This window comes from Bos javanicus, chromosome X, assembly GCF_032452875.1.
Source record: "Bos javanicus breed banteng chromosome X, ARS-OSU_banteng_1.0, whole genome shotgun sequence".
NCBI classification, from domain to species: domain Eukaryota; kingdom Metazoa; phylum Chordata; class Mammalia; order Artiodactyla; family Bovidae; genus Bos; species Bos javanicus.
This window is the reverse complement of record NC_083897.1, coordinates 84418892-84432103: the sequence shown is the minus strand read 5'-3', so window position 1 is coordinate 84432103 and position 13212 is coordinate 84418892. Positions and strand designations below refer to the sequence as shown.

The 13212-nt window shown below is 38.2% G+C and overlaps 1 protein-coding gene across 5 annotated transcripts in view; it reads right to left on the bottom strand.

Moving 5' to 3' along the window:
• The window catches only part of OPHN1 (oligophrenin 1), a 635000-nt gene that overhangs the window by 157893 nt on the left and 463895 nt on the right, over positions 1-13212 (bottom strand). For 4 of the 5 annotated variants that reach the window (XM_061409851.1, XM_061409855.1, XM_061409852.1 and 1 more), the window contains 2 exons: positions 6441-6525; positions 1087-1145 (listed from right to left, as the gene is read on the bottom strand). In XM_061409851.1, the coding sequence (XP_061265835.1) occupies positions 1087-1145; positions 6441-6525 (144 nt within the window). The remainder of the gene's footprint in view (positions 1-1086; positions 1146-6440; positions 6526-13212) is intronic. The other variant, XM_061409853.1, reaches the window with a different exon arrangement.

The window sequence follows — 13212 nt, the reverse complement described above, 5'->3', positions numbered from 1 at the left end:
ACACACATACACACACCCATGCATGTGCACATGCAGAGATAATCAGAGACACATAGTCTGAGAGATGAAAAGAGAGAGATATATAGACATAGGGACAAAATGACAGAAAGAGACCAAGAAACAAAGACACTGAAGGGGGAAGACAGAGACTGACTATAAGATAAAAACATAGATTAAAAACAAATAAATTAGTCTAGAAAGGAGAATAATATAGAAGAGAGAAGAGAAGATAAAACAGAAGAGAGAAGAGAAGACTGTATCAGAACAAGTCAGAATTCTAGAAACAGCAGGTTGCTCTTAAAGCTCTGCATGTAAACTTCCAGCTGGAAACGCTTGCCCAGCAAATTTCCTTGTGGAACTGGGAGGTGTGCTGCTGCCTCTGGATTCCTAGGAAAATTACTGAGAGAGCTCAGAGTAAAAATCAAGGCTCTCTTGCCTCAACAAAGATTCATTATGAGGACAAATCCCCTGCATCTTTTTCCTCAATACTATACAAGGCACAATGTAGAAGAGTCACATGGAGGTAGGGAGGGATACTCATACAGTGGCCTCAGCCAAAACTTTTAATGCTTCTTCAGCTGCCAACTTTTTGAGTGATTCTATATACCTTATTTCCTATGTACTCCTCCAGTCTCACTACTGGTCTCATAATCTAAACATTGTGATGCTAGCACTAAAAAAATAAAGAGTAATAATTCACAAGACAATTGAAAACCATTTGAAAGGGCAAAGTGTTGAAAAAAACCTGAAACAATAACTGTAATGGAACCATTTTGTTGTTTCCTGGCAATGTGAGCCAATATGCTTGTTCTGATATAAGGCACAATCAATCAGTCAAGTCCTCAGAACTTTTGCATCCCTCAAGTTAGACAGTTTTCTCCAATTTACTCAACTAACACTAATTTATGAAAACTAATACAGCACGTGAGTTAGCAAGTAAGAATATCCTCATTTGACAGTGGACAAAACCTGTAAGTATGTTTGTTTTTTCCCTTACTTTCACTCAAGCAGTCTTCTAGGCTTATTGTTGTGAATATTAGTTAGAAGCCAGGAAAACACAATTAACTAAGTAACATAAATACTTACTGGCAGCAGAGACCAGCTCTTTGTGAAGTCTATAGGTCATGACAGGTTCAGAAAGATTCCTGAAATTAATGAAGACTGTAAGTTCCTTTGGGGAGGGAGTAGTGAGGCCTTAGAATCTCAGTTCTGTGAGAAGCAAAGCTGAAGTTTCTGAGCTCACAGATTGATATGACTATATGCATTTTTTGTTCATCTGAAAATTTGTCAGAGGAATTCTCATTGCTCGTAATTCAACAGAAGAAAGTATGAGCTGAGACCTCGAGCAGGGTCTCCAACTAGTTCCCCAAAGTGAAAAGAGGCAAAAACCAGCCCTGCAAAAAGTGGACCCACTACGATTGATACTATGAAGTCCTTACAGTTCATTAGTTCCTCAGTTTCCAAGTTCTTTTACATCTGTCCTGCCATTTGATCCCTCCAAAAATCCTGTGAAGAAGTAATTCAAATCCCTGTTTAATGGAAAAGGAAATTGAGGCTCAGACAGGTTTCTTTATTTAGTCAAAAAATACTGGTTGAGTGACTTCCCTAGTGATCCAGTGGTTAAAACTCTGTAATTCCACTTCAAGGGGCACGAGTTTGACCCCTGGTCAAGGAACTAAGATCCAACATGCTGCGTGGTGTGGTCTATATACATAGGCTGAACACCTACTTGTGACTGGCATTGTGCCAGGTATTGGGGATCCAGATGAATTAGACGTAGTCTAAACCTTCAAGGAGCTAACAGTCTAGTTGGGGAAAGTATCATATACAAAATTTGCAATGTAAGGTAACAAGTACAATGATAAAAGTGGGTAGTACATGGCCCAGAAGAAGGAAGCAATCCACTAATAATAGTAATAATAGCAAACTCGTCACTGTTCTAAGTGTTTAACATATATTTACTCATTTAATTCTCATGACAACCCTGTAAGGTAGATACTAATATTATCTTCATTTTTTAGATAAGGAAACTGAGCTTCAGAAAAGTTATATAGTTCATCCTAAGCCACATAGTTAGTAAGTGGCGGAAGTAAGCAGTCTGTCTCAAGGCCATGTTCTTTATCATTATGTTATACTGCTTGCCACTGCTCTTATTGTAGTAATATAGGCAAGAGATAATAAAAGCCTAAATGAAAATAGTGCCATTAGGGGTAGAAAGAAAGGGTGAGGAGAGTTATTTGAAAGACATTAAAGACAGCTCCTTCAACAGTTATAAGGGAAAGATTAATGTTGATGAGGGACAGAGTAATCTGGTTTGGGTACACAAAACCAGAGTAATCTGGTTTGGGACTGAACATATTAGAAATTGATTCAGAGGGAAGTAGAGATGCTATGTCTGAGGGGTTTCTGGGATAGCCAAAGACAGATGTTTATTAGGAAGATGGATGAAGTGCTTTTCCAGATCTGAGAAGCAGGGCTTATTAGAACCATAAGAACGAATACCATGGCTCAAGGACAGATGGTGAACTGGCAGCTAACAGTTACATGAGGTCTTTCAACATTTCTTTCCAGTCCAGAAGAGTGTGTAAAAAAGAAATGGAATTGAATCAGTCATCATAATATGAAAAAAATCGAGTATTTCACATACAAGATCAATATTGTCTGTCTCTATTGAAAAATGGAAAGATCTGTCTATATTGGGCTCCTATGGTTGTTTGAGGGAGTAAAGAATATTGCTGTTTATATATAAACAAAGGGATTGCCATGCAAGTAAGGGTTTTATAGGCAACAAGTTTAATATGAAAGTAGTTTAATATGAAAGTAGTCCTTTAGTCATTTTCATATCCTTGTTCCTGTAAATATTTGTATTTTCCATTCCTCCAGTGTAGCAAAATGAGAAGAAAGCCCTGGGAAATACCAGGTAGAAAGTCCATAAAAGAGACTTCTTAAAGTGATCAAAGAGGTGAGAGAAAATCCAAAAGTAATGGATTAACAGAATCCAAAAGAAGAAAGAGTTTGAAGGAGGGCTTGTTAACAGCTTCAAATGCTACAAAGAGATCAAATAAGGTAAAGATTGACAATCATCCATTGTGTTTAGCATTGAGAATCACTGGTGACCTTGGCAAGAGCAGCTTCATAGAAGAGAGGGCGCAAGTCAGATTTGCAGTGGGTTAAAAAGTAAACTCGGAGATTAAAAGTAAAGGTGGGAGTGTGTATTACTTCATACACTGAAGCTAGATTGAGAAGGGCTGAAATATCTCACTAGGCAATTTCATCTAAGCTCCTGCCTCCTGTTGTCATCTGCACTGTTGATGATCCCCAATTTTTTAACTCAAGCCCAGAATTCTCTGAGTTACATTCCTATACATTTCCTATATATCAGATTGCCTATTTAAAATTCTTGCCCTAGTTTCTATAAAGACACCTAGATTTGACATATCTAAAACCTAATTTGTCATCTCCCTCAAATGAGGTTTTTTTTTTTTAAATGTTTCCCAAATCAGTAAATGTATGACCATCATTTGGTTGCATGGGCTGGAAATGTGGAAGTCATTCTTTTATCTCCCTCTCCTCCATCTTCATATCCAAGTTTATTCCCTGAATCTCTTGACTATGCTTATTTCTGTCTATTCCCAATGCTACTCCCTAGTCCCACAGAAGCATAATCTCTTTCCAGGACCACAGCAACAGCTTGCTAACTGGTTTCCACCTCTACTTATTTTGTCTCTCTCTAATCTCATCTGTATATTTTTTCAAAATGCAAATCTCATCATATAACCTCCTGCTTAAAATCTTTCAGTATATTCCCATTCCTTTAAATATATATTCATACTCCAATTCTAAAAATATCCTAAAAGGCCTTGAATGATCTGGCCCTACATATCTCTCCCTCCCTCTACACTCAATACTCCACATATACTGGTACATGTAGTTCCTTAAAAGGGTCCTCCTTGTGCTTCAAGGTCTTTGCATATGAAGGTATTTCTGTCTGGAACTGCCTCCCCCTGCCAGTTGACTCCAAGTTATAATTCAAACCTCAGTTCAAAACGAAAACCAGAATAAATCAGGCTTTCTTATTATATGACTGCATCCCACTTTGCAGTTTTCCTTCAGAGCACTTATTACAGTTCATTACATTGGTATAATTGCTTTTTGTCTGTCCATTTCACTGGACTATAACTTTTAAAAAAATGTTTTATTTGTTTTTGGCTGTGCTGAGTCTTCATTGTTGTGTATGGGCTTTGCTGTAGTTGCAGTGTAGGGGCTACTCTTTACTGTCATATCCCTCAAATGTAGTTGCAGCACACAGGGTTAGTTGTGCTGTGGCATATGGTATCTCCCCTGACTAGGGATTCAGTCGGTGACCCTTGCATTGGCAGGCAGACCCTTAACCACTGGACCACCAGGGAAGTCCCAACTATGAGCTTTTTAAGGTCATATCTACTCACAACTGTGTACCAACTGCCAGATACTATGCTAGGCACTGAGTAGGTACTCAAGAAATGTTTACTGAATGGTTTAGTGAATGGTGGAAAAAATGAATGAATGAAACAAAACACAAGGTTCGAGAGATGTGCAATGTTGGATCATATTTGTTCATGGGGTTCTCAAGGCAAGAGTGCTGAAGTGGTTTGCCATTCCCCTCTCCAGTGGACCACATTTTACCAGAACTCTCTACTATGACCCATCTGTCTTGTCTGGCCTTAAATGGCATGGCTTATAATTTCACTGAGTTACACAAAGCTGTGATCCATGTGATCATTTTGGTTAGTTTTCTGTGGTTGGGGTCTTCCTATTTGTATGCTCAGAGGAAAAAACCCACTAAATGAGAAAGGTTAAAGATACAGAAAAGAAAAGGGATGGTTTTTAGAGTAATTTTCTAGAATATTAGAGACAAGGGGTGAATTAGGTATCTAAAACACAGATGAAGCAAGTTCATTTTGAAGATACCAATACAATTTAAAAAAAAAGAAATTGAGAAGGTATTAACTGGCTAGTACATATTAAAGGCTCATAAGACTCTTAACAATAAATATCTCTTATTGGAGGTGCTGGCCATTCAAAAGTCTCACGTTCATATTTCAAATGGGCTTCACTGCTTATTATGCAATGATCTGGGAAAGGTAAAATGTGGGAGGGACTTACCCTACGTAAATCTCTTAAAAAAGTAACTCCTTTTAAAGAGGCTAGAGACATAGAATCATTTACTTGCACTATTATCATCATCATGAGTCTCCTGAAGTGTGCATAGCAGATTGCTATGTCTTTACTAAATTACCCAAGCAATTCTAAGAAGGTCACAGCCTATGGGATGTGGAGAATAGGGAAATAAGATGCTCTAATACCAATGGCTTTACAAGTTAGAGATACTTGGGTTCAAATAATATGAATTGTGATCATGAATATTACTTAATGAGGGAGAAAGTATGTTGTAATTCTTCATCTGTAAAATAAGTATGGTAACACCTACCTCATAAGATTACTGTGAGAAAAACAATGATATTGTCAACATAAGCAACTAGAATATTGCCCAGCACAGAATAAACCCTCTTAGAACAGTGATTTTCTTCTTTGGCAAATGCAAGAGAAATACTCCTGAATAGAGCATTCATATTTACTTAAAGTTCTAAGATGATGCAATAGCAGAAGGTCATTTAATAACAATATCTGGGACCCAATCTATTTGGAGTAATGACATTTCTCATATCATAAATAGCTATCTTATTGACTAAAGAGTACAATAACTGAAAAGACATTTTAGCACATAAAGTATGGTGTATACTATGGGACATAGAAAATGGTAAGAAATGAATGAGTTTAAAAAGTATATACGTCACAAATAATTTTATGCAGTATAAAGTTATACCAATAAACTGTCATTGTGCATCCCCAAATTTTGCTCATGAGTTAATTTTTTCCTACTGCCATCACTTCATTTAGTTCTAACATTTTTTTTTTCTTTTTAAGTTCTAACTTTTTTATATTTGTATTTTTTGGGTTTTATTCACATTATTAAAAAAGACATACAAATACACAAATTATGTATGTGTAAATGCAATTTAATGTTTCAAAATTATTATTATCCAACAATACAGGTTAAAAATCTTGAATTTTCCCAACTCCTGAGTTTGCTGGTGAGCCCACTGTGATATCACCCTATCTGTGCATAAAGGCAAACCTTCAAATTGTTTTTAAAGCAAATTTTCTTCAGAAACCCACATTTCAATAATAATTCTATTATTTTGATGTTTCCCTTGCTTAAATTCCCAATTTAAAAAAAGGGTCCTAATGTACATTTTTCTTTAACAAAAATTTTTTTCATTCTTTTTTCTTTAGCAATTCTATCTAAACTCCCAAAATTGGGATACATTAACTCCATCTCCATCCATCCAAATTCGATCATTTCTGAAAAGCAATGTTCCGAATCATATTAGACATACCTGAGGTAGAATTTCAAGGAGCTGGTGATTGTCTTAATGTCCCAGTCACTATTATGAAAATCAATATCTCCTGGGCATTTAGGATCTATTCAAGAAGAAAAAAAACGAAAAAAGTTAATTTTTCACAAGATACTAGATTTTACCCCTTTAAAAGAAAAATAAAGTACATTAATTAAAAGATAGTTACTCTAACGAGTTTTCACAAAATGAAAACTTTACAACAAACATGTCTTTGAGGTATCAAAAAATTTCCTTGCACTCCAGTTAAGCATGCAAGGAGCTTGGAAGTCAACTCTTGCATTCACACAAGAAGAAAAAAAAATGGAACAACCTGAAAATCAACTCCTCTTAGCTCCATCAGAGAACTGAGGTCATAGGGCAAGCTGAAGAAACAGACAAGCAGACACAGAAAATCAAAACATATAGGGCATAAGCCCAAGAGCAGAAAAGTCCTTGGGAACCAGTTCAGGACTATGAAAACCTAATCAATAACTGGCAAATTGCTAGAGGCTCACTGTGAACCTCTTAAGTGGTAAAGTCCATAAGTGTTCACCTTTCATAGGCTTAATTCAAATGCCAACTCATTCCCAAAGTGTCTCTAATTACCCTCACCTCAATGTTAACATCAGGAACTTTTTTTTTTTTTTTGGTACAAATACTTATTAAGCAGCTACCATGCACCAGATACTAGGTGTATTTGTTCATTCCTCCATGTTTCCATTGTGTGATGTTCATCTCTGTTGTGTTTCACTCTGATTATTTTCTATAAATATCTGTGTTATGAACTGACAGACTCTTTATCTGGCTAGCTTTTAGCACAATCTAGGCATAGAAAAATTTCACTTTTCACTTTCTTGCATTGAAGAAGGAAATGGCAACCCACTCCAGTGTTCTTGCCTGGAGAATCCCAGGGATGGGAGAGCCTGGTGGGCTGCCGTGTATGGGGTCACACAGAGTCAGACACGACTGAAGTGACTTAGTAGCAGCAGCAGTGTGAACAGGCTTGAAAGTTAAAAATTTTAAGCAGGCCCAGTCCTAGGGGACTCCCAAGCTTTTGGGAGTTTTACCTACAGGAGCCTTATCAGATTCTCACAGTGAAGATCTGAGAAAAATTCCATCATGTTACTGTAATTCTGAAAAGCGGATAAGAAAATTAGCCATTTAAAAATATGCATTGACCATTTCGTTTTTCTTATTAAGGCCTACGCTCAAAGAAACTGTTTTACCAGAACTTGACTGACCTGGGAAAGGGGAAATTCACAACTCCAGAACTGGAATGCCCCCCTGTCTCTTCTAAGGGGGAAAACTGAAACAAAACTGAACAATATTTGGGAAGATCATAAGCCAGAAGCAAAGGTTCACTAAAATACTAAGCATTCACCCCCAAGGAAACCAGAATTGAAAGAGACACATACACCTTGATGTTCACTGAAGCACCGTTTACAATATCTAGGACATGGAAGCAACCTAGATGTCCATCCGCAGGTGAATGGATAAGTAAGTTGTGGTACAAATACACAAAGGACTATTACTAGACTATAAAAAGGAATGCATTTGAGTAAATTCTAATGAGGTGTATGAACCTGGAGCCTATCATACAGAGTGAAGTCAGAAAGACAAACACTGATACAGTATATTAATGTGTATATATGGAATTTAGAAAGATGGTAATGACAACCTTATATGCAAGACAACGAAAGACACACAGATGTAAAGAAGAGACTTCTGGACTCTGAGGGAAAAGGTGAGGGTGGGGTGATTTGAGAGAATAGCATTGAAACATGTTTATTACCATATGTAAAATACATGACCAGTACTAGTTTGATGCATGAAGCAGGCACCCAAAGACAGTGCTCTGAGACAGCAGAGGGATAGGGTAGGAATGGAGGTGGGAGGGGAGTTCAGGATGGGGAGACACATGTATACCTGAGGCTGATTCATATTGATGTATGGCAAAAACCATCACAACACTGTAAAGTAATTATCCTCCAATTAAAATAAATATGGAATGAAGCAGGGCAAAGACTAATAGAGTTTTGCCAATAAAACGCACTAGTCATAGCAAACACCCTCTTCCAACAACACAAGAGAAGACTCTACACATGGACATCACCAGATGGTCAACACCGAAATCAGATTGATTATATTCTTTGCAGCCAAAGATGGAGAAGCTCTATACAGTCAGCAAAAACAAGACCGGGAGCTGCCTGTGGCTCAGATCATGAACTCCTTATTGCCAAATTCAGACTTAAATTGAAGAAAGTAGGGAAAACCACTAGACCACTCAGGTATGACCTAAATCAAATCCCTCATGATTATACAGTGGAAGTGAGAAATATATTTAAGGGACTAGATCGGATAGATAGAGTGCCTGATGAACTATGGACAGAGGTTCGTGACATTGTACAGGAGACAGGGATCAAGATCATCCCCATGGAAAAGAAATGCAAAAAAGCAAAATAGCTGTCTGAGGAGGCCTTACAAATAGCTGTGAAAAGAAGAGAAGGGAAAAGCAAAGGCGAAAAGGAAAGATATAAGCATCTGAATGCAGAGTTCCAAAGAATAGCAAGAAGAGATAAGAAAGCCTTCCTCAGTGATCAATGCAAAGAAATAGAGGAAAACAACAGAATGGGAAAGACTAGAGATCTCTTCAAGAAAATTAGAGATACCAAAGGAACATTTCATGCAAAGATGGGCTCGATAAAGGACAGAAATGGTATGGAACTAACAGAAGCAGAAGATATTAAGAAGCGGTGGCAGGAATACACAGAAGAACTGTACAAAAAAGATCTTCATGACCAAAATAATCACGATGGTGTGATCACTCACCTAGAGCCAGACATCCTGGAATGTGAAGTCAAGTGGGCCTTAGGAAGTATCACTACGAACAAAGCTAGTGGAGGTGATGGAATTCCAGTTGAGCTATTTCAAATCCTGAAAGATGATGCTGTGAAAGTGGTGCACTCAATATGCCAGTAAATTTGGAAAACTCAGCAGTGGCCACAGGACTGGAAAAGGTCAGTTTTCATTCTAATCCCAAAGAAAGGCAATGCCAAAGAATGCTCAAACTACCACACAATTGCATTGATCTCACATGCTAGTAAAGTAATGCTTAAAATTCTCCAAGCCAAGCTTCAGCAATTCGTGAACCATGAACTTCCAGATGTTCAAGCTGGTTTTAGAAAAGGCAGAGGAACCAGAGATCAAATTGTCAACATCCACTGGATCATCGAAAAAGCAAGAGAGTTCCGGAAAAACATCTTTTTCTGCTTTACTGACTATACAAAAGCCTTTGACTGTGTGGATCACAATAAACTGTGGAAAATTCTGAAGGAGATGGGAATACCAGAGCACCATACCTGCCTCTTGAGAAACCTATATGCAGGTCAGGAAGCGACAGTTAGAACTGGACATGGAACAATAGACTGGTTCCAAATAAGAAAAGGAGTACGTCAAGGCTGTATATTGTCACCCTGCTTATTGAACTTATATGCAGAGTACATTATGAGAAATGCTGAGCTGGAAGAAGCACAAGCTGGAATCAAGATTGCTGGGAGAAATATCAATAACCTCAGATATGCAGATGATACCACCCTTATGGCAGAAAGTGAAGAAAACTAAAAAGCCTCTTGATGAGAGTGAAAAAGTAGAGTTGAAAAGTTTGCGTAAAGCTCAACATTCAGAAAACGAAGATTATGGCATCTGGCCCCATCACTTCATGGGAAATAAGTGGGGAAACAGTGTCAGACTTTATTTTGGGGGCTCCAAAATCACTGCAGATGGTGACTGCAGCCTTGAAATTAAAAGATACTGACTCCTTAGAAGGAAAGTTATGACCAACCTAGATAGCATATTCAAAAGCAGAGACATTACTTTGCCATCAAAGTTCTGTCTAGTCAAGGCTATGGTTTTTACAGTAGTCATGTATGGATGTGAAAGTTGGACTGTAAAAAAACCTGAGCACCAAAGAACTGATGCTTTTGAACTGTGGTGTTGGAGAAGACGCTTGAGAGTCCCTTGGACTGCAAGGAGATCCAACCAGTCCATCCTAAAGGAGATCAGTCCTGGGTGTTCACTGGAAGAACTGATGTTGAAGCTGAAACTCCAATAGGTTGGCCACCTAATGCGAAGCACTAACTCATTTGAAAAGACCCTGATGCTGGGAAAGATTGAGGGTGGGAGGAGAAGGGGATGACAGAGGATGAGATGGTTGGATGGCATCACCGTCTTGGTGGACATGGGTTTGGGTGGACTCCAGGAGTTGGTGATTGACAGGGAGGCCTGGCATGCTGCAGTTCATGGGGTCACAAAGAGTCAGACATGACTGAGCAAATGAACTGACTTCTGGTCACCTCTGTCTCCTTCCTCCCTCTTCTCTATGTAACTCTGTGAACCTCGCTGGGTGTTCCAGGCTGTGGAGAGCACATAGGGGTTTGATTACTGTCTAGACTGCTTTCTTGCCTTTTATTCCCCCTCTTCTCCTCCTGATCACCTATATCTCCCTCCTCCCTCTTCTCTTCTCCATGTAACTCAGCGAACCTTTCTGGGTGTCCCTCATTGTGGAGAATCTTTTCTCCATTAACCTATATGTTTTTTCATCAGTGCTGCATGGATGGAGAAGTCTTGAGGCTATGGTAAGAATAAGACTGAAAACCAGAGGCAGGAGGCTTAAGTCCAAAACCTGAGAACATCAGAGAATTCCTGACTCCAGGGAACATTAATTAATAAGAGCACATCCAAAAGCCTCCATACCTACACTGAAACCAAGCTCCACCCAAGGTCCAACAAGTTCCAGAGCAAGACATACCATGCAAATTCTCCAGCATCTCAGGAACATAGCCCTGAGCTTATATATACAGGCTGCCCAAAGTCACAACAAACCCATAGACATCTCAAAACTCACTACTGGACACTTCATTGCACTCCAGAGAGAAGAAATCCAGCTCCACCCACTAGAACACAGACGCAAGCTTCCCTAACCAGGAAAGCTTGACAAGCTACTCGTCCAACCACACCCATAGAAAGGAACCTTCACAATAAAGAGGAACCACAAACTGCCAGAATACAGAAAGGCCACCCCAGAAACAGCAATCTAAACAAAATGAAAAGGCAAAGAAATACTCAGCAGGTAAAGGAACAGGATAAATGCCTACCAAACCAAACAAAAGAGGAGGAGATAGAGAGTCTACCTGAAAAGAATTCAGAATACTAATAGTAAAAATGATCCAAAATTTTTAAAACAAAATGGAGTTACAGATAAATGGCCTGGAGGCAAGGACTGAGAAGATGCAAGAAATGTTTAACAAGGACCTAGAAGAAATAAAAGAAGCAATCAATAACGAATAATGAAATAAATGAGATAAAAAATACTCTAGAGGGAACCAACAGGAGAATAACTGAGGCAGAAGATAGGATAAGTGAGGTAGAAGATAGAAAAGTGGAAATAAATGAAGCAGAGAGGAAAAAAGAAAAAACAATTAAAAGAAATGAAGACAACCTCAGAGACCTCTGGGACAATGTCAAATGCCCCAACATTCCAATCATAGGAGTCCCAGAAGAAGAAGACAAAGAGAAAGGCCATGAGAAAATACTTGAAGTGATAATAGTTGAAAACTTCCCTAAAATGAGGAAGGAAATAGTCACCCAAGTCCAAGAAACCCAGAGAGTCCCAAACAGGATAAACCAAAGGCAAAACACCCCAAGACACATATTAATCAAATTAACAAAGGTCAAACACAAAGAACAAATATTAAAAGCAGCAAGGGAAAAACAACAAATAACACACAAGGGGATTCCCATAAGGATAACAGCTGATATTTCAATAGAAACTCTCAGGGCAGAAGGGAATGGCAGGACATATTTAAAGTGATGAAAGAGAAAAACCTAAAACCCAGATTACTGTACCCAGAAAGGATCTTATTCAAATATGAAGGAGAAATCAAATGCTTTACAGTGAAGCAAAAGCTGAGAGAATTCAGCACCACCAAACCAGCTCTTCAACAAATGCTAAACCATCTCTAGAAAGGAAACAGAAAAGGTGTATAAACTTGACCCCAAAACATGAAAGTAAATAGCGACAGGATCATACTTATCAATAATTACCTTATTTGTAAATGGGTTGACTGCCCCAACCAAAAGAAAAGACAAAGACTGGACGAATGGATGAAAAAAAAAAAAAAAAAAAAGAGCCCTATATATGCTGTCTACAAGAGACCCACCTGAAAACAATGGACACATACAGACTGAAAGTGAAAGGCTGGAAAAAGATATTGCACGCAAATGGAGACCAAAAGAAAGCAGGAGTAGCAATACTCATATCAGATAAAATAGACTTTGAAATAAAAGCTGTGAAAAGAGACAAAGAAAGACACTACATAATGGTCAAAGGATCACTCCAAGAAGAAGATATAAGAATTATAAATATATATGCACCAAACACAGGAGCACTGCAATATGTAAGGCAAATGCTAACAAGTATGAAAGGGGAAATTAAGAATAACACAGTAATAGTGGTAGACTTTAATACCCGTATGGATAGATATCCACACCTATGGATAGATCAATAAAACAGAAAATTAGCAAGGAAACATAAACTTTAAATGATACAATGGACCAGTTAAACCTAATTGATATCTATAGGACATTTCACCCTAAAACAATGAATTTCACCTTTTTCTCAAGTGCACACGGAACCTTCTCCAGGATAGATCACATCCTGGGCCATAAATCTAGCCGTGATAAATTCAAAACAATTGAAATCATCCCAAGCACC